General features: G+C 41.0%; 2 protein-coding genes across 3 annotated transcripts in view; both read left to right on the top strand.

Annotated features, from left to right (window-relative positions):
* Window positions 1-28: 28 nt before the first annotated feature.
* mtfp1 (mitochondrial fission process 1) overlaps window positions 29-22,751 on the top strand; it is a 195,816-nt gene continuing 173,093 nt past the window's right edge. The window contains exons 1-6 of the mRNA XM_033989807.2: window positions 29-212; window positions 2,035-2,162; window positions 2,234-2,466; window positions 2,551-4,309; window positions 5,243-5,413; window positions 5,477-5,630. Coding sequence (XP_033845698.1) covers window positions 143-212; window positions 2,035-2,162; window positions 2,234-2,466; window positions 2,551-2,617 — 498 coding nt within the window. The 5' untranslated portion in view covers window positions 29-142 and the 3' untranslated portion in view covers window positions 2,618-4,309; window positions 5,243-5,413; window positions 5,477-5,630. The remainder of the gene's footprint in view (window positions 213-2,034; window positions 2,163-2,233; window positions 2,467-2,550; window positions 4,310-5,242; window positions 5,414-5,476; window positions 5,631-22,751) is intronic.
* The window catches only part of LOC117391698 (mediator of RNA polymerase II transcription subunit 13-like), a 100,261-nt gene continuing 98,620 nt past the window's right edge, over window positions 21,111-22,751 (top strand). For both annotated transcript variants that reach the window (XM_033989578.2, XM_055231870.1), the window contains exon 1: window positions 21,111-22,285. In XM_033989578.2, coding sequence (XP_033845469.1) covers window positions 22,214-22,285 — 72 coding nt within the window. In that variant the 5' untranslated portion in view covers window positions 21,111-22,213. The remainder of the gene's footprint in view (window positions 22,286-22,751) is intronic.

Raw genomic sequence — 22,751 nt, forward strand, 5'->3', positions numbered from 1 at the left:
CCCGTGCACCAGCCCCTTTGACCAAGAGCTACGGGACCTGCCCAAGGACAAAACACGGACAGAACACGCCTCCTCCTCTCGGACTGTACATTTAACTGAACTATTGGCACGTACTGAAAAAATAGCATCGGGGAATGAAACCATGGACCCCACGGACGAAAAAACACCTAAACCAGTGGATATTTACCGGGACACTTGGGTTCGCTTCCTGGGTAAGACAAATGTCATCCACTCTGATATGTCCTAGGACTGTGTTATGTCCCAGAGTACTTTAGAGGACTGTGTTATGTCCCAGAGTACTTTAGAGGACTGTGTTATGTACTAGAGTACTTTAGAGGACTGTGTTATGTCCCAGAGTACTTTAGAGGACTGTGTTATGTACTAGAGTACTTTAGAGGACTGTGTTATGTACTAGAGTACTTTAGAGGACTGTGTTATGTACTAGAGTACTTTAGAGGACTGTGTTATGTCCCAGAGTACTTCAGAGGACTGTGTTATGTCCCAGAGTACTTCAGAGGATTATATTATGTACTAGAGTACTTTAGAGGACTGTGTTATGTACTAGAGTACTTTAGAGGACTGTGTTATGTACTAGAGTACTTCAGAGGACTGTGTTATGTCCCAGAGTACTTTAGAGGACTGTCTTATGTACTATGTCCCAGAGTACTTTAGAGGATTATATTATGTACTAGAGTACTTTAGAGGACTGTGTTATGTACTAGAGTACTTTAGAGGACTGTGTTATGTACTAGAGTACTTTAGAGGACTGTCTTATGTACTAGAGTACTTTAGAGGACTGTGTTATGTACTAGAGTACTTTAGAGGACTGTCTTATGTACTAGAGTACTTTAGAGGACTGTCTTATGTACTAGAGTACTTTAGAGGACTGTCTTATGTACTAGAGTACTTCAGAGGACTGTGTTATGTACTAGAGTACTTTAGAGGACTGTCTTATGTACTAGAGTACTTCAGAGGACTGTGTTATGTACTAGAGTACTTCAGAGGGCTGTGTTATGTACTAGAGTACTTTAGAGGACTGTGTTATGTACTAGAGTACTTTAGAGGACTGTCTTATGTACTAGAGTACTTTAGAGGACTGTGTTATGTACTAGAGTACTTTAGAGGACTGTCTTATGTACTAGAGTACTTTAGAGGACTGTCTTATGTACTAGAGTACTTTAGAGGACTGTCTTATGTACTAGAGTACTTCAGAGGACTGTGTTATGTACTAGAGTACTTTAGAGGACTGTCTTATGTACTAGAGTACTTCAGAGGACTGTGTTATGTACTAGAGTACTTCAGAGGGCTGTGTTATGTACTAGAGTACTTTAGAGGACTGTGTTATGTACTAGAGTACTTCAGAGGACTGTCTTATGTCCCAGAGTACTTCAGAGGACTGTCTTATGTCCCAGAGTACTTCAGAGGACTGTCTTATGTCCCAGAGTACTTTAGAGGATTATATTATGTACTAGAGTCCATAAAAAACATCAATACCAAGTGCAGGTGTGTGTATAAAAGTGTGTTTATCAGATTATTAAATTGCAATTGTGTCTCCAACGTGTCCAGTTTTGCTTTTCCTTGGAGCATATTCCATTTTTGTGAAGCAAAACAGCCAAATGTACGTGAAGTACACTGATACAATTTACGATAAAACCACTGATTGATAAGACTTCAAAATGGAGAAATTATGTAAATAACCTGTAACTTGATTTGAAACTAACTTTTCTAAAACTTTTGCAAGACAAGGTCATTTGGATATTGGCCGGAAATTATTTACATTTTTAGTTGTCACACTTTTATGTAAAGGCAAAACATGAGCTGTTTTCCATAATTCCGGTATAATTGCCATTTTAATTGACAAATTAAAAATATGTAAAAGAGGTTGAATTAAATATGGGGCAGCTAATAAAGAAGTTTTGGATCGAGATCGTCAGCTCCCGTGGACTTCTTTGGCAGCTCTGGTCAGATTACTGCTGGACACTGCCTTATCTCTATCTTTAGCAGACAAACATCAATATTGTGTTTTACTTCCAGGCTACGCCAATGAGGTCGGAGAGGCTTTCCGTGCTCTGGTCCCCGTGAGCCTCGTCTGGGGCAGTTATGCTGTCGCCACTACTTATGTAACTGCTGATGCTGTGGACAAAGGGAAGAAAGCAGCCAAGGTAAGTTCTCACGTTTAAAAAAAATCATTCTTACCCAGTCAAAGATGCATAATTACGTCTGTTCTGTCCAGGATCACGGAGATAAACCAGGGAAGACGACCCGTGTGGCAGTGGCCGTCGTTGACACGTTTGTGTGGCAAGCTCTGGCCTCGGTCATCATCCCCGGCTTCACCATAAACCGCGTGTGTGCAGCGTCTCTGTACGTACTCGGCAGGACCACCAAATTACCCCTGCCCGTCCGCAAATGGACCACAACGGCCATAGGACTGTCCACCATCCCGTTTATCATCACTCCTATCGACAGGTGAGTCCGGGCTCTACTGTGTGACATGGGTTTTATTTTATTTTCACAGCGTTTTAACCTCTAACACGTCGCTCTTTGCTTCAGATCAGTGGATTTCCTGCTGGATTCGAGCCTTAGAAAACTCTACGGTGAAGGAGAGAAGCATGAATAGTGCGCAGTGTGTACGTGGGCATCGATCAGGGGCAATAATAACGTGATCGTCGTTGGTAAAATGGGCCAATCAGACGAACCGATCGCCCACGTAGACATTTGACGGGCAGCTAGAGGCACATTATTGGATTAAATCGCCAGCTAAATCCCATTGATGCTATAACTACTTTGATCTGGGTCAAACTTTATATCATCAAAAGCCTCTATTGTTTTTTAAAAATGATAAAATAGTTTGCATCATGATATAAATGTCCATCTGATCACGTCTGTTGAACGTCGTTTTAAACTTGAGTTAAACTGAACACGAGGGTTCACTCTGCTGCTGCTCTCAGGGTATTTCCTTTTTTCTTTGCCACATCTTATTATTGGTTATTGGTCGTGATTGTCTTTATATTTTCATTTATATTAAGTCTTTTGATTTCAGAGTCTGTTACGTGGAGTTTATATAAAAGGGAAAATACTGTTTTGTTACAACGTGTTAAGATCCACAATAGATCATCAAAATAAGGACAGATTTGAGCTTCTGACCCCAAGAGAAAACTGCAGTGTTTTATTCACAGGTTCAGTGGATTTACAGACTGTTCCGATGCCTAATTCACAAGTTTACAATACTTACAGTACTTTACAATACTCATAATACCTTAAAATACTTAAAATACTGTACAACACTCCACCAAACTGGCTTATTCTGGAAGTGCAACTTTAACTTTCAGACATTGAAACTGATACCTCTCTTGTCTCAACATTTCTTTCTATTATTGTCTGTGTGTAAACCAGCCTTCAACAGAACTACTACTACTACTACTACTAGTACTGCTACTACTAGTATAGCAGTGTTGAGGCAAATGTGTCAGTTTAGTTTAGTTATTTAAGCATTTTAATTTTTTAATTAAAACAAAACAATAAGGGAATATTCAAACGTATGAGGGACATATAAATTGTAAAGTCATTGTAAAAGCAGAACGGTTAAACTGAGCACACGATTTGCACAGAAACGATTCACTGGGGAAATATTTGTGAAATAATGACTCGTAAAAGAACACATCTTTATACTCTGTGTGTGTTGTTTTAAAGACGAGCCTAAAATATCATGTGACTTTGATATAAATGTGATGTTTGCACCGGACGACACGTGTTTAAAAGCTAAAGTTTATTCTCTTATTGGAAATGGATGCAATATAAAGCCATAAAACTATGATCTATGTGAACTACTGTATTTCACGTCTTTATTGTGATGCACATGTTTTACCTGTGAACGCTGGGAAATGGTTTTACTCATTGTTTGTCTCTCTCCAATGTTCGTTTGTCATAAAAAGTATGAAATATATTTTATTTTAGTTTGTTTCCAAATAAATACGTAAAACAACAGTACTTTTTAAACTCTTTGTATTGTCTTATGCACAGGAGAGTCTGATGGAACATTTACATTTATCATTTTCTTAAACTGTTTTGTTAAAGTGTGGATGAAGAGGAGGATTACCCAGTGAAAGCTCTTGTGCTGAAGCAGTTGAAGCCTCGTCCTGAAGCAGTTGAAGCCTTGTTGCGTTGATTGAGTGAGAGGAGCACAGCTGAGGCCAGTTCAGTAACGCAGAGGCTACATAAACCCAGAGAGGATGCGGAGGGGGAGGTGCAGCCATGTTCACCGCCGGGGTCGTGTTCTTGGCGCTTGTGGCTTTATCATGTGGAGAATCAGGTTGGTAAAGTGTTAAAATATTCTATGTTTGCAGTGTAAACTTAATATTTCATTTATGTGTCACTAAACTGCAGCTTGAGTTTGATTTGATAAAGTGGAAGAAAGATACTTTACACTCCTGAGCTGAAGTGAACGTGTTAATGTTCAAGTTTATTTATTTTTTCACCCATGCACTTCACTTTTAAAGAGTCAAAAATAATCAGATCATTAACATAAATCCAGCTGTTCTGTGTCTGGACTTTATTGGTCTGAGCAAAAGGAACAGGAAAGGGAAGAGTCTGATAAACCCTGCTCCTTTCACAGGTCATTAAAATAAACATTTTACAACTTTAATGATCCACCTGCACGTTTAAAAAAAGCCTCTTGTGGTTTACTTTTCATTCATTTAAATATTTTCCTTAGGCACGTGGTCCATAATGTCATTTTGTCCTTGTAGCCTACATTTTTTTTAAATTTACAAACACTAGTGCAATAGAGATCCTTTTTTTTCTTTTTTTTTTTTAAACTTGTAAACCACAGTGCAATACAGAACTTTTTTTTTTCCCTAAACCCTAGTGTAATATAGATTTCTTTTTTATTTTATTTTTTTATAAACACTAGTGCAATATATAAATGTGTTTCCTTTTTTTAATTTATAAACAAGTGCAATACAGAGATCCATTTTTTAATTTTTTTTTAAACTTCTAAACACTAGTGCAATACAGAGATCCAGTTTCCTTTTTATTTTTAAATTTATAAAAAGTGCAATACAAGATTAATTTCCTTTTTTTTTTTTTTTTTAAATGTCCTTGTTCACAAATTTTGTACTACTTCTGGTAAATTTCTTTGTTTAGTGCTTCATATAACTAATAAAATCATATCTTAACTTAACTCTTAACGAAAGGTTCCCAAACATTTTTTTTATATTTCTAAATTTTATTTTTTTATTTCCAGGAGTGTCTTTTGAAGAGCTGGACCAGGCGATCGACGACTCCCTAAACGAACTGAAAATGCTCATCACAGAAACCTCCCCCGTTTGGTCTGAAAACGACGACGTCCTGCTGCCCGAGGATGAAGAGGACGAGGCTTCTTCACCTGAGCCGCCGCACGTTTCCAAAGAACAAGGCGAGACTCATTACACCTGGTTAAATTTGATCTGTGGTGTCATTCTCCTCCTGGTGTTTGCAGAAGGAGGATCTTCAGCGTGGAAGGTGGTGCTGGTCCTGGCCGTCCTGCTGGTGGCGCTGGTGGGGGCCCTGGGCACAGTTTACTATCTGTGTGTGTGGAGAGGAGGCAGGATCCACTATGAGCAGCAGAAGGACGTCTCCACTTGAACTTTTGCGTCTGATCTGTCTTGAAATGTTTGAAAAGTCTCATTTCTCAGCTCTTTTTGAATGTACTTTGAACTGATTAAATAAATCTTGGGCTTAAGTCAACATTTCTCAGTTTTTGAAGAGATATTTTACTCCCTCAGAGCTCCACTAGGGGGCGTTATATTCTTTACTTTACTGTCTGGGTGAGTTCCAGGTTCATGATCCAAAAGGTAGATTTTAAATTCAATTGTATGGAAAAAAAATCAAAGTTTAGAGCTTCTATTTCGTAAACGTGCCACTTGTCAAAGAAAGATGCACAAGTTTCTAAACATTAAATCACTTTTATAGTAACAGTCCTCGTTTAATGTGTTTGTCTCCTCCAGTTTTGGTTCAGAGGAGTGTTTCTTGTGCCCTTTTTCCCCCCAGTCTAAACCACATTCTGCAGTTGTGACATGTGTTCTCCTGCACGTTCTCTCTAATCCCTCTTTCAAGTGCTGCTCCTCTCACTTCACACACGGGTTTTTATTTTCTTGTTCCTGGCCTTCGGCAAACACAATTCCTCTCATAAGGCTCCATCTCCATCAGAATTATGGCAGAGAAACAGTCCGCAGCCAGAGTAATGTTTTAATTCAATGTCAAGTGAGCAAGCCCACATCAAATCCACAAACATTTATAAGTCCCCCTTGAGCGATATCAGGTGGCATTAGGGGCCCAAGGAGACAAAAAGCTGATGAATTGAATTAATCTCCCTCCTGTGATGGATGGGGCTGTTCACGGGGGGTTGGAAAATGGGAGCTTTGTTCATCTGTCACTCCGATTGCCATGTCCCTGTATGATTTGTGCCTGGGCTGTGAAGGCCACAAGTGGCTAAGGCAGACCTCCCTCCTCTCCCCCTCGCTCCTATTTTCCCAGCGTTCTCCCGCCTCCACCCGCCTCCACCCCCTCAACTTTTCATATTCATACAGCCACATGAAAAGAACAAGACTCTGGCCAGAATAAACATTGGTCTTCGTTCGACTCGAGTGATCGGAATCATCCAGAGCAACAGACTTATTAAAAACAAACACTGCGGTCTGTACTCCATCATCTCTAATGTCTCTAATGTTGATTTATTTTGTTTTGTTTTATTTTTATTATTATTTTTATTTGTTTTATTTTATTTATGTATTTTTTTATTACATTTTTATTTTTTTTGTTTTTATTTTTTTATTGTTTTATTTTTTATTTGTATTGTTTTATTTTTTATTTGTATTTTATTTTATTTTTTATTTCATTTATTTATTTATTCATTCATTTATTTTATTTTATTTTTTATTTCATTTATTTATTTATTCATTTATTTTATTTTATTTTTCCCAAGTGGAAGAGTTCAAGTATCTCGGGGTCTTGTTCACGAGTGAGGGAAGGATGGAGCGTGAGATTGACAGGCGGATCGGTGCAGCGTCTGCAGTGATGCGGTCGCTGTATCGGTCCGTTGTGGTAAAGAAGGAGCTGAGCCGGAAGGCGAAGCTCTCGATTTACCGGTCAATCTACGTTCCTACCCTCACCTATGGTCATGAGCTCTGGGTAATGACCGAAAGGACAAGATCGCGGATACAAGCGGCTGAAATGGGCTTCCTCCGCAGAGTGGCCGGGCGCACCCTTAGGGATAGGGTGAGGAGCTCGGTCACACGAGAGGAGCTCGGAGTAGAGCCGCTGCTCCTACACGTTGAGAGGAACCAGCTGAGGTGGCTCGGGCATCTGCTCAGGATGCCTCCTGGACGCCTCCCTAGGGAGGTGTTCTGGGCATGTCCCACCGGGAGGAGGCCCCGGGGAAGACCCAGGACACGCTGGAGGGACTATGTCTCTCGGCTGGCCTGGGAACGCCTTGGGGTCCCACCGGAGGAGCTGGAGGACGTGTCCGGGGTGAGGGAAGTCTGGGAGTCCCTGCTTAGACTGCTGCCCCCGCGACCCGGCCCCGGATAAGCGGAAGAAAATGGATGGATGGATATTTTATTTTTTATTTCATTTATTTATTTATTCATTCATTTATTTTATTTTTTATTTCATTTATTTATTTATTCATTTATTTAATTTTATTTTTTATTTCATTTATTTATTCATTCATTCATTTATTTTATTTTATTTTATTTTATTTTTTATTTCATTTATTTATTTATTCATTTATTTAATTTTTTTTTTTTCATTTATTTATTTATTTATTCATTTATTTAATTTTTTTTTTTATTATTTATTTTTTCTTTCAGGTACGCCTAAAGCACGTCTCACAAATCTCTTCTTACACAAGTTTGAAAATTAGTGGGAAGAAGAAAACTTGTCAGGTCCCACCTCTGTCTTCCATCATGACACAAATAAATCGTTTGTTTTTGCTTCTGTTCAGTGCAAGGAAAAAAGAAAAGGATAAAAGAGAGAAATGTTGTGATTGTTTGTGTCCTGAAGCCTCGACTAAAGACTTAAGTTCGACTCTGTTGACCCTGTGTCATTTCTGTCTCTGTTTGTTTCATAAAACTCAAAGTCCACTTCTTCTCCGTTTCCATGGTTCCTCTCATCTACACAACTTGAGCCGTTTGTCTCCAGAGAAAAGTCTAATCTCTAAAGGAAGTAAAATTAGAAGTAAAATTAGAAGCCCATTATCAGGGAAAATACTTGATTCACAAGAGCAACAGCCTCAGTCTCAAAGGAAACTCCGAAATGGAATTAGGACGAAAGAAAGAAAAGAAGAAAGTGACAGAGACACTGGAACATACACACAACATGTGCGCAAGACAGGTCAGAAATGTGATGTGTGTGTGTACAGGACGGCACGTGATAAATGTGATGTGTGTGTGTGTGTACAGGACGACACATGTTATAAATGTGATGTTTGTGTGTGTGTGTACAGGACGACACGTGATAAATGTGATGTTTGTGTGTGTACAGGACGACACATGTGATGTTTGTGTGTGTACAAGACGACACGTGATAAATGTGATGTGTGTGTACAGGACGACACACATGTGATAAATGTGATGTTGGGGTGTGTGTGTGTGTGTGTGTACAGGACAACACATGTGATAAATGTGATGTTTGTGTGTGTACAGGGCAACACATGTTATAAATGTGATGTTTGTGTGTGTGTGTACAGGACGACACATGTGATAAATGTGATGTTTGTGTGTGTACAGGACGACACGTGATAAATGTGATGTGTGTGTACAGGACGACACACGTGATAAATGTGATGTTTGTGTGTGTACAGGACGACACACGTGATAAATGTGATGTTTGTGTGTGTACAGGGCAACACATGTTATAAATGTGATGTTTGTGTGTGTACAGGATGACACATGTGATAAATGTGATGTTTGTGTGTGTACAAGACGACACGTGATAAATGTGATGTTTGTGTGTGTACAGGACAACACATGTTTAAAAGCAAGTTATAAATGTAATGTTTGTATGTACAGAACAGGGCAAAACATGTGTAAAGTAGTTTATAAATGTGATGTTTGTGTGTACAGGGCAACAAATGTGTAAAAGTAGGTTATAAATATGATGTTTGTGTATTTACAGGGCAACAGAGGTCATAAATGTGATGTTTGTGTGTTGAGGGCATCACATGTTTAAAGCGGTTTATTTCTCACATCTACCAGTTGTTTCCTTCTAAAGACGTTTGATTCTTATCCCAAACTGTAGGGATATCTCAACATAACGCACAACTACAAACTTGAAGTGTGCTTTTTCCTCTGTGTATTCAAATAAGGATGTTGTTGTGCTGTTGTGTTGTCTCTGTGTGACCTCAGATAAAAAAGCCACATAATGAACTTACTATTATTTTAACAATGAGCCGTCATTTTAGGGGCTGTTCCCTCGTTGACCCGTCCCTCCCTCTGCAGTATTCACACACTATTTTAGAAGAAAGGGCGACTTTAAGGGCACTAACTGAAACGCTTAATGCTCAGTGGTCGATTTATTGAGGTCAGCGCGAGGCTACGGTTTGAGAAACAAGAGGGCGCCATGTTTGGATTGATTTTCATGAATGATTTTATGCTTTGAGCAAAAGAGAAACAAAAGACGATCGAGGAACAACAATTTAGCCCCGGAAAGACATCAGTCACAGAGGAGTAAAAAGAAGAGTGGAGGACAGGGTGGAGGACAAGGAGGACAGAGAGGAGGACAGGGCGGAGAGCAGCAGGATGGGGCAGAGGGCAGTGTGGAGGACAAGGCGGAGGACAGGGACCAAGGCAGAGGAGAGGGCAGAATGGCAGAAGGACAGGGTGGAGGACAGAGCTGTAAATGGTATACAGTAAACGGTATAAATAAAGTTCAGTCTTACACCAGTTGACCTCATATATCAGAGTCATAAACCTCCACAATGTGTTTGTGATGGTGTTTGTGTGTGTGTTTGTGTTTGTGTTTGTGATGGTGTTTGTGTTTGTGTGTGTGTTTGTGTTTGTGATGGTGTTTGTGTTTGTGTTTGTGATTGTGTTTGTGATGGTGTTTGTGATGGTGTTTGTGTTTGTGATGGTGTTTGTGTTTGTGATGGTGTTTGTGTTTGTGATGGTGTTTGTGTTTGTGATGGTGTTTGTGTTTGTGATTGTGTTTGTGATTGTGTTTGTGATGGTGTTTGTGTTTGTGATGGTGTTTGTGTTTGTGATGGTGTTTGTGTTTGTGATGGTGTTTGTGTTTGTGATGGTGTTTGTGTTTGTGATTGTGTTTGTGATTGTGTTTGTGATTGTGTTTGTGTTTGTGTTTGTGATGGTGTTTGTGTTTGTGATGGTGTTTGTGATGGTGTTTGTGTTTGTGTTTGTGATTGTGTTTGTGATGGTGTTTGTGATGGTGTTTGTGTTTGTGATGGTGTTTGTGTTTGTGATGGTGTTTGTGTTTGTGATGGTGTTTGTGTTTATGATAGTGTTTGTGTTTGTGATGGTGTTTGTGTTTGTGATTGTGTTTGTGATTGTGTTTGTGATGGTGTTTGTGTTTGTGATTGTGTTTGTGATTGTGTTTGTGATGGTGTTTGTGATGGTGTTTGTGTTTATGATAGTGTTTGTGTTTGTGATTGTGTTTGTGTTTGTGATTGTGTTTGTGTTTGTGTTTGTGATGGTGTTTGTGTTTGTGATGGAGTTGTGTTGTTCTCAAACGAGGGACGTGTTTTGTTACAGTCAAACTCCATGTTCTGATAAATCTCATTTCACCTAAACAGACTTTTAAAGTGGAGCCTGTTGTATTATTTTGTATGAAGCTCCACAAGAACGAGATTCCCTCTAAACCCGAAGAGCCACCACGAAGAAAGCGACTTGGGTTTGGAGCGTTTAGAGGCAAAAGTGGGCGGGGCCGAATAAGGTCAATAGGTTAAGTGGGATCAGGCCTCATAGTAAATAAAAGCCTTTGTAACGACCACTTAACAAAGTATGAACGATCATTTTGCAAAGTTAAACACTAAATGAGAAGCTTCTAGTGTCACGCAGCACAGCAGGAAATAGGGATGAGGCAAAATAAAATAAAATAAAATAAAATAAAATAAAATAAAATAAAATAAAATAAAATAAAATAAAATAAAATAAAATAAAATAAAATAAAATAAAATAAAATAAAATAAAATAAAATAAAATAAAATAAAATAAAATAAAATAAAATAAAATAAAATAAAATAAAATAAAAAAATAAAAAAATAAATAAATAAATAAATAAATAAATAAATAAATAAATAAATAAAAAAAATAAAATAAAATAAAATAAAATAAAATAAAATAAAATAAAATAAAATAAAATAAAATAAAATAAAATAAAATAAAATAAATAAAATGAAATGAAATGAAATGAAATGAAATATGAAATGAAATAAAAGTTTGTCGTGACAAAAATGGTAGAATAATAAAGACATCTCATATAATCGTGAGAATCACCATAGCACCACCAGAATGTGCAGAACAAAACTATTTCTCCCTGATATTCTCTTTTAAACCACTGTTTTTTTTTTCACTTAAGACAAAATACAGAATTATAACAAATGTTTAAATATTATTATACACAATATTATTAAAATTACACTTATTCATATCCATAATCTTTTAAAACTGTCAGTAACTTTAATAACTACGGTGATATAATCTTTTTGTTCCTGTTTAAACTGCTGCACACCAAAGGAGCTGGAGGAAGTGTCTGGGCTGAGGGAAGTCCCTGCTTCGACCTGGCCCCGGATAAACGGAAGAAAATAGATGGATGGATATTCTATATACTCATTATTCTTCTTTTCAGACATCTTATCCTTCATTTTTATTGGACAGTTTTGTAATACAATATAGATTTTCCGTGATAATAATTGGCACGTTTTTGCTCTTAAAAATTCCCACAAATCAAACCGTCTCCGAGCATCTTTCGTCTGCGTTTCCTTTTGGACCGGGCGCTGTAAAAACGTGCCGCGCTCTGTCTCTCTCTTTGTGAAAGGAATTAGAAGAACATGAAAAGTGAGCACACCTTCGCCGATACATTATTTATGAGACTTCCAGTGAATTCTGTCCAGGTGGCATCGGGGAGTGCAGCCGGGCGGAAACGCAGGCCGGTCACTTAAAGCGCACTATCCGAGGTAATATTTCTACTCGAGAGCCCCGGCCTCGCTCTGTGTTTTCTGTATCGACGGGTGAGACGTGTGATTCAGTTCCACAGTGGGTTTTGACAAGGAAAGAGGGGATTAAAAGGCCTCGCTCTAACCTTCGGCGCGCGTTCTCTCAGACGCCTTTAACGATTACGATTTGCAATGTAAAATAAATCTATATTTTCTTTACAGTTGAAGCAAAGAGTAAATCATTATTTTTGAGGACCCCCTGTAAGTTGAAAGAAACATCGAGCGAAAGGAGAGTAAACTTTTCTCGTCAGAATGGGCGTGTTCTTGGTCTGTGTCAGGGGCGGAGTCAGAGCGATGTGGGAGGGGCTAAGTTCTTCAGTTTAGAGTCTTATGCGAATGTGGTGTGCCCCTGGTCCGGACTTTTCCAGAGACTTTTCAAAGAAGAAGGAGACAAAAGTGCTCATCAAAAACCCCAGACTTGCCGATGTGTCGATGTAATTCCTCATTTGTCCAGGAGAGGGCCAAACAAAAGGTTTTCACGTGGACATTTTGACCGCCATCTGGACGCCATCACAGATCTGACTGTACTGGTCTGAGGACACAGACTTTACCTGTTTGATTAGCCCCGCCCTCTCTGGCCTCGTTCACTCAGACTGATACTTAAACAGAGCTGCTGCGTCATGTGACCACATTTTACACGGACGCCATATTGGCAGAGGTGAATTATGGGTAATGAATAGCACCGAGTCGCTTTTGGACGATGATTTATCTTTAACTAATCAGATTAAATGAGTGACCGTGACCTGGCACAGAGGGATTTTGCCTGAAATCGTCTGTTTTACTTTTCACTTTGTTCTTTGTTTGTACTGACAGGTCAGATCTGTGAAAGTGATGAAACAGTAAAAACATGATGTGCAGATGTAGAAGATGAATCAGTCCTGTCACTGTGATAAACACAAAAACATTTAAACTTTAGTTTGTGATTTTATTTTAAAAGTGACATTTCTGAGCAGTGACTCAATGTTGAGTCAATCAACAAAAGTAAATGGGCTCATTTCAAACTCCTCTGTCTCTGCCTCATTAATGGACGATAAAACAAATCAACAGCAGAGATTTACAGTTTAAAGCAAATTAAAAAAAACAATATTGATGTAAAAATATATTAAACAATAAACCTCAGAGTCTGAAACGTCACCAGGTTCAGTGAATGTTCATGTCGTGCTCATTTATATGAATTTAAAAGCACAAATGTTGCATTTGTGGTGTTTTGGTTCTAAACTATTGTCCAATCACAAAACAGAATGAGCCTCACATGAGTCGTTTGTGTTGCCAGATTCAGAGTTGAAATCCAGTTGTTTTGAACATAATGTCCCTCTGTCTGATCTGAAAAGTCACTAATGAGTCAGTGCTAGTGCAGCCTCTGCAGCTCAGTGAGACACATATTTAGAAAGTGTGTTTATGTTTTCTGTTGAGAACTGGACCCAGGTTCAGATGTGATAAAAAGCCGAGGCTGCATACAGCTCCTTTAATGTTGTGGAGGACGTGTTAATTACCCTCAGCTTGAGCGTGTTTTAGGGTTTTGGCCCGTGTCAGGAGTGGATCAGCTGATGTGACGGCTTGACATCGTCTGTGAATCAGATAAAACACTGTAAAATCCTCCATCTTGTGTTGTTATGAGATAACATCTCATTTCCTCATCTCTTGAGTCGTCTTACAAAGACATGGGCTGCTCATCGTGAAATCAATACACCGCGGAAACACCATTAAAACAGTCCTCACAGTGCTCCAGCGAATCAGTGCGGATCAAGGCAGAACGCGCACACACTCACACCCCCCCCCCCCCCCCACACCCCCCCCCCCCCCACACACACACACACACACACTGTTCTACTAAAACCAGAGCTGAGTGTGATTAAATACAAGGACCAGAGATGCAGATCTGACACTACAAAAATGACACTGTGAGCAAATAAAGTGAGGCACGTGTTTGAGGACAGAGACTCTGGGGGACGCAGGATCATGTCCAGTGGAGTGGAACATAAAGCCCGTCATTAAAGCGCCGCGTCCAGATCCACGGCTCCACAGTGACTCCGCTCTGTCCTGTGTTTTTACTCAGACACAAAACGTTTCAGTCTTTCTTCACCGTCTGTCTCACCTTCCATGTGTCTGTGCTGTTTCTCCGGGAGTTTGGTCTCAAATTCTGGCCTGGCAAAGAAAAACGCATCGATTATTTCAGTTGAATTTCTGTTGGGACCAAATTATGTCTGGACGATAAGGCCAAAAAAAGTGAACTCTGAGTCTGGACTGTGAGTGTTTCAAACAGAGGAACCACTTCATTTCTCTATAAACTCATTTAAATAGTTTGTCAGTTGTTGAAATGCACAATAATCTGCAAAATAAGAAAGTCCAGAGTAAAACCTGCTTCATAAAAACTGTAAATTTCAAAATATCAATTATTAAAACCACAAATGAACGTAATAAATTCCTTTTTGACTAATTTCCCAGCCTTATGACAGAAACAACGATGTTCTTTCTCAATATCTGGAATTATTCATCGCAATATTTAAACATTTATACACTTTATGTCTTTTGTTGGATCATTTTAAGCCACTAAACCGCTACGACACAGTATAAATTCAGGTTTAACCGTGTTTGCGTGATGCGTTCTGCGTAGATGCAATAAAAACACAGATTTACTTGATTTAAAACCGCAAAGTAAATTCAAAAACAGAGTCACTAACGATGGATTTAGACACGAGCGAACCTGCAGAGCCAAACGAACGGTCAGATAAAGGTTCACGAGTGAGGACACGTTACATATAAAGCACATTTAAAAGTAAAAACATGAGACAGGAGCGTTGTTCTTCTGTTCTTATGTTTTTATGGACACTGTTGCTTCAGAGTCTGGTTTTAAACTCCTCTTCCTCTCTCTTTCCCTCTACCTCTCTCTCTCCGTCTCTCTCTCTGGCGCTGCTATAATTTTCCTGGTGGAATGATGGATGAGGTGGTGTCAGCCCATGTTCATTATAATGCACACCATCTATTCTTCTCAGCCGGTCTGTGTGCGCTCCAGGAAATGCCAGGGAGCCATCGAAGCCGCCAAAGAGATGAGAAACTCCTCTGATGCTTTATACGGAGAGAATGTGCTGCTAGGTGTGTGTTAACTCAGCACCAGGCGATCCGTCAATCACTAATGAAGATGCTGCGGCGGCGTCGTGTCTTTTTACGCTTTGCATTGGCCGCTATGGACGACACCGACGCAATCCGACGTAATCCCTCACAATATGCTCACGTTGAATCATTAATGAGCACAACATTTAGCAGAACATTTAGAGGAACAGACGACGGACGAACGAGACTGACCAGTTCTGACCAGCTCTGTCCTGCAGTTTGGAGCGTTTGAATTCACCTTTTGAAGCGTAACTCTTTATATCTCGTTAAATATTCGCCGTATTTACCGTCACAAACCGCCAGAGGGTGTGGTCACGTGACACTGTGATCATGTGACCACGTGGGAAGCCCTGCTCGTGTCCACATGGGTCTAAAAACGACGCTGGACACAGACTAAACTCCCACGTAAACTCTTCTGAAGGAGGGTCCAGAACCTCTCTAGAAAGTCCCCCAGTGTGGCATTAAAGGTGTCGATCTCCATGGAAACAAGCAGGCGTCTGTGCAGAGGTGAACACAGACAAACATCTGGAAGTGAATAAATGCAACAGAGAAATGTTTAACGTCGTAATGTGGAGCTTTCCAGGCAACGTCAGCAACCGAAAAAGTGCAGAGTGCATCTTTTTTTTTAATATATACTTTATTTTTATAAGTATTTTAAAACTACAGACCTCAAACAACACAGAGCATCTAAGTTGAGGCCTGGTTTTGTGTTACTCGTGTATTTTTATTGAAGAGAAAATAACTTCCACTGGACTCCGATGTAAAAAAGAGTTACAAAATTTAAATTCACACTTTGCAAAATTCCTTTACAGACGTAACCAAATCAAGTAATTCTCAAAAATAAACAATACTACGGTAAGAAAACCATTTGTCTCCGTCTTTATGCGCCGCCTCAGCTCAGCACGTTTCCCAGGCGTGTGCTCTTTTCCTCGTACGCGCAGTCGCTCTTAAAGTGACGGTAACATATTTACGTAAAATTTAAATCATGACAGTCCTAAGATATTTTACAAAATCAACATTAATGCAATAAAGCAAGTGTAGCTTATCCATATACATCAAATATTAACATAAAACTGCATTTATTAACACTAAAATATTAGATAATGCATGTAAATATCTGAATTTGCATGCATTATCTAATCAAATATCTACTTTTTCATAAAACAAACCCATTTCTCCCAATGTGTTTTACATCGGTCAACAGAAAGTCTCAATGAAAAGCCCAGTCTCTCCAGTCCAGTCCGAGTAGATGCATCTTTACACAACCACAGCGGGTTATAGACGTTCATCGCATCTTTAACGTGTATCGTTTTTGCAGCCAGTGCCTTTAAAGATACTGTCGTGTCTGTATCATAGGTCTGATCTCAGCACGTCGCTCAGATTTCTGCAGGAAACGGTCGATTTTTACAGTTACACGTGAAAGCTGGATGTTCATTTCACATGCGTTTAAGGCTGTGTAGTAAATATATATGTACCTCCAGCCTCTAGGTGTCACTGTTACACGTTCTGACACACCTGGGCCTCACCTGTGCCTATTAAAGTGGAGGGATTAAGTGGAACAGGTGTTGCGTATGTGAGGAGGAACAGTTTTTTAAGGAAATGCATGGAAATAAATAGCATTTTGAGTGCGTCTTTTGGAGTTTTGAGCTAACTTTTTTGGAAACGCTTCTGAAACACCACCAAAAACAGTTGCGACTGAGTGTTTTTGTGTCACAGGGTCACTTATCCTCTACAATATAGTTACGGTAAATGTATAGTTATTGTAAATATATAGCTACAGGCTGCGTAGTAAACGTAATCACATTTAGTTTCCTGAATCTGTGTTCGTTTTGTTGCACAGTCAAACGTCGCTAAAAGGCCACGTCCACTAAACCAGAGCAGAGCCACCCGGGCGTTTGCTCTGCGGCTCCGATCGCTCCATCTAAGACAAGTCCAAACAGATCGTCTAGACAAACACATTATCTTTAATCAGTGATGTAATGCATCTCGTGTCTGTGCACACACATCGAGTCAGTGGGGGCCTGATCGAGGGAAACGCCTGGCATATTGAAATAGATTTATTCAAACTGATAACATCTCATCCTATCAGCTCCACGCCGACTGTGCCAGACCCCGTTTTTGTGAGTCTTTTCAGAGCCTTTAAACGACGTATTGAACAAAAAGTCTCCAAATGAGTTGAGGATGATTCCAGGAGCGGGGGGGATCGATCGGCAGCAGGCTAAGCCCCCGCTCATCCATCTGATTCATATCTCACAGTCCTCTCTGCTGCTCGGGTTCAAGAGGAATCACTGGACTAAAGGCCCGGCTCTCTGTGGCGATACGTAACCGCACCGACTGCTGTGAAAGCGCCGTGTGATTGATAGAAAAACGGTGAGGCGGCCCCCGTAATGTCACGATGGATTGGGCGTGTCAGTGGAAGCTCATTTTTTTCTGAGAATTTATCGCGGTAAAACAAACATATGAACGACTACGGAAGGGTCGGTGATTTACTCGAGGGATCGGCGACTTGTAGCGTGTCTGAATTAGCTCGAGTAAATACGCAGAGGTCACAGACGGTTTGTTATGTAAGTGAAACGCTGCTCTCCGTGCTGCACATCTGACCAGCACATTCTCATATACATAATTAATTACCGATCCCTCGCAGCCTCGAAACATAAAACTGAAATATTTATTAGAAACTGCAACAATATCATAGGTTTTTTGCGGTACGTTTATTTAATTTTTTAGTTTTGATCTGTTCGTTTAAGTGATGAGTATCAGCACTTACACTTGGGTGCGGTCACTCCTGATGTCCTCTCGGCAGCGGCGGCGGCCATCTTTAGGACCCTGCTCATACGTTCACCGTCGCTTGGGAGCATCTGGAGCACGATGACGTCTTCGTTTTTAATAATACATGTTAAAACGGAGAATGCGTCCAGCGTTTGGTGATGAAATCGTGTGATAAGTTACAGAATTTCAACATATAAAAGTGTGATTGACAGGTCTCCGGCTGTTCTCAGTGTGTAAACAAAGTATGAATTATTGATCACCCGAGCATTAACTAAGATATAATTGGTATATTATTAAATGTGATGTTAACTTCATTCATTAAACACGTGTTGTGACACATAACACGATTACAGGAGGTCATTTTATGCACCGTATTTTCTGGAATATGAGTCGCACCAGCCAAAAAATGTATAATAATGAACAAAAAAACATATATCTCACATATAAATCGCTCCCTCGGCCAAACTATGAAAAAAAGTGCCACTTATGGTCCAGAAAATGGGGTAATACAATATCTATAACAGGGCCGGTTCCAGATTTAAGGGGGCCCTGAGCTGAATGTGTCTCTGGGGCCCCTCCTGGCTCAGCTGTTGGTGATTTTTCTCTCTCTTGGGGCCCCCTGGTGGCCTCAGGGCCCCAAACAGTTGCTCAGTCTGCTAATAGTCTGGACCGGCCCTGTATAACATAAACATTTAGTCTCTATGGAAACAGTGTCATGAAATATATAAAAACAATATGACATAGTTACATAGTGAACACTGCACAAGTATGGTATTAATTAAATAGGTCATCTCTCAAATTTACCTAAAATCATTATCTTTATTATTATTATTATTATTATTATTATTATTATTATTATTATTATTATTATTATTTCTTATTATTATTTTCTGCACAGAATTAACCTGAGAGTTGCATCACACTTAATAAACATATAATAAACATTTAATAAACTCATACACACACATATACACACACATACACACATATACACTCATATAAACACATATACACACACACATACACACATATACACTCATATGGAGAGACTGGTCCTTGGTCACCTCCGCTCCACCGTGAGCTCAGCGATGGATCCGCTGCAGTTTGCGTACCAGCCTGGCATCGGAGTGGAGGACGCCGTCATCTACCTGCTGCACCGCTCACTGTCTCACCTGTGAGGATTCTCTTCTTTGACTTCTCCAGTTTCAACACCATCCAGCCACTGCTCCTGAGGGACAAGCTGGAGACGGAGTGGACTGTGGCAGACTGGATCCTGGACTATCTCACAAACCGGCCCCAGGTTGTGAGAGCCAAGAACTGCGTGTCTGATCTCATGACCTGTAGTGTGGGGGCGCCCCAGGGCACTGTCCTCGCACCCTATCTTTTCACGGACAGCTGCGTCCTGCAGAAGTCTCTGATGACTCTGCCATCATTGGCCTCATCAAGGATGATGACTCTGTTGAGTACAGAGGACTAACACAGGACTTTGTGGACTGATGTCAGCAGAACCACCTCATCATCAATGCACAGAAGACCAAGGAGATGGTGGTGGACTTCCACAGACGCCACTGCCCCCTCAGTAAACATCCAGGGAAGGGACATTGAGAGAGTGGACTCATACCTGGGTCTTCATCTGAACAACAAACTGGACTGGACTCACAACACAGATGCACTGTACAGGAAGGACCAGAGCAGGATCTGTCTCCTGAGGAGACTCAGGTCTTTTGGAGTGAGAGGGCCACTCCTGAAGACCTTCTATGACTCTGTGGTGGCATCATCCTGTACAGTGTGGTCTGCTGGAGCAGCAGCATCACAGAGAGGGAGAGGAGCTGGACAAGGTCATCAAGAAGTCCAGCTCTGTCCTGGGCTGTCCTCTGGACTCAGGGGGTGGGGGACAGGAGGGTCCTGGCTAAGGTCTTTTCTCTGCTGGTCCATGAGTCTCGCCCCCTGCAGGACGCTCTGTCCTGGAGAGCAGCTTCAGTGACTGATTCACTCTCGCTGTGTGAAGGTTTCAGGTCTTTCCTTCCTGCTGCTGTCAGACTGAACAATGAATACAGAACAATGAACATGTGTCATTCAACCACATGTGCAATACTCAAGTCACTGAACCACACCCATGTGCAATACTCAAGTCACTTTACGGAGACATTAGAGTCTATTTTTAGTTTATTTTTAAGTCTATTTTAAAAATTATTTTAAGCTATTTATCTATTATCTTGTTTTATTGCATGTACCATTTTCCTTCTTGTTCTTTAACTGTGCGGTGCAACACTGGAATTTCCCCACAGTGGGACTAATAAAGGCAGATCTGATCTTAACTTATATAAACACATATACATACACACACACATACACTTACATATACACACATATGAATGAATGAATGATTATGTCTGCTCAAATAAACAATATTCATTCATTCATTCATACACACATATATACACACATAAACACATATACACACATATACACTCATAGACACACATACACACTCACACCAACACATACACACCCCTACACACTCATACACACACCTATACACACATATAAACATATACACACCCCTACACACACCTATACACACATATAAACATATAAACATATATACACACAATTACACTCATACACACACGTGTGCTGCTCTAATCTTCTCTCTGCTCGTGTTTTCTCAAACACTTTGACCTCTATTCTGCCACATCCTCTGTTTGGAACAGTAGCCCACATTACGTAATCAGCCATAACATAATGACATTGTGCTGTTTTCAAACTGTGATTTTCACTTTTACTTGTGGCGCTTTTACGCACGACCTGGACCGAACATCAGCTCAGTCCAGACGCGTAGAGACGAGTCCATCGAACCAAACACGAGCCACACTCTGCGTCCACACAAACTTGGACAAATGAGGAGCCGAGTCTCAGCGCTGCGCTTCCGATTCCGACCGCCATTACATTACAATGCGCGGTGGGCTGGACGAGCGTGTGCGCGAGGAGGAGGAGGAGGAGAGGAAGGAGGGAGTAGGAGGAGGAGAGAAGCCTACAGACACAAGAGGGTGAGAATGTGCCACCCTCAGCCTCTCTCTATCCACTTATTGACAAAACAACAGCGGCGGATAAAGAATGAGACACAAGTCCCCACGGTGCGCGCGCGGCCGGAGTCTGACCGTCCACAGACACGTGCGTCATGACGGAATCGCGTGCGTTTTGACCAGCAGCGGGGTCTTTATGCCAGGGATCGGCGCCAGACAAGGACTGTCACTTTGGCTGTTTAAAGTCACACATCAGAGGTTTGTTTAGAGCGACGCTGCGGTGACGGGGACGTGGCGTAATATCAAACTCAAAGGAAGGAAGGCTTTTTTTTTTTTCTTACCTCCGTCTCTACACCACAAGCCTCGCGTCCCTGCAGCTGCTGGACGGGTCCGGATAGTTTAGTCTTGTGTGCTTGACTCATGACTCCTGTCCAGCTGGACACTGGACTAATGGGACTCTGTGGAGACCACCGCGTTTAACCCGGGGGAGCTCCTCTGTGGCGTCTCTTTTGGGTCCGCGCTCCGTTTAATTCAAGAGCAACAGAGGGATTACACATTCCTCGTTGCTCACACAGTGTTTGCGTTCAGCCAGACATTGTCATACAGAGCAGGAGGCTGTGGCAAGAAGGAAAAGCTATAAATAGCTCGTGCAATTCTCGAAAACTATCACAAGTGGTGCATCAGCTCTGCGCGCGGCGGAGTGGACACGTAACATTTCACGCAGAAGTTTATGCCTTTGGTGAGACGTGTGATCGGAGTCGTTTCCCTTATGGATTATTACATGATGAAAGTATCACCGGAGGGGCGCGTATGGGCTCGTGCTGCTCCCCTGCGCGTGCACTGACATGGATACACCTCACTTTGCGCCTTTGACAATGCTCACGTTTGGAATCGCCTGACCTGGATTAGATTCATCTCAATATTTTCTCTGCTGGATGATTGAATACTTATTGAAAACGCCCATCTGTGCCCTGTGTGTTCTCCTGCAGCTCCAGAGCGAGCGTGCCTTCTGAGTGGAGCCTATTTGTCAGCCTGTTTGGTGAATAATCCTCATGTAGGTTCACGACATGCCCAGCGCCGACGAGTCCACGGCTGGAGCATTATGACTATGACGGCGAACTGGGTGGCGAACGGGGCAAGCCTTGAGGACTGCCACTCCAACATCTTCTCTCTGGTATGACACTACACTGGCACACATCTAAAGGCAGGGCTCACATGTGCCACTGGACAAAGGTGAACGCATTGGCCATGTTGTTATTAGACAATCATTAACAGTCCACGAGCTCACACAAGTTTAGTAAAACACACAAACATGACACATTATCTGCACATTGATCATCGTTTCCAAATAGCTCATGACCATTGTCCACTTCCTCTTTATAAAACAATTTCACTGGAAGTCGAGCCAGACTCATTGCCAAGCAACTAACTTGAAAAGAAGAAGCTGCCTCCTAGAAATATGCCCAACAAAGGATTTCTTTATCTTAGAGCATCAGCGCTTTGCTGCCTCACAAATGGCACTCTTGGTTCTAGTGGCACAGTTCACACGGCTCTGCTCACATGAAAGCTGATGAAATTATTATGTTTCCCTGAGAAAAGAAGCCTCATGCATCTTTGATGGACTGGGACATGTGTGTGAT

This window comes from Periophthalmus magnuspinnatus, chromosome 23 (assembly GCF_009829125.3).
Source record: "Periophthalmus magnuspinnatus isolate fPerMag1 chromosome 23, fPerMag1.2.pri, whole genome shotgun sequence".
Lineage (NCBI taxonomy): Eukaryota > Metazoa > Chordata > Actinopteri > Gobiiformes > Gobiidae > Periophthalmus > Periophthalmus magnuspinnatus.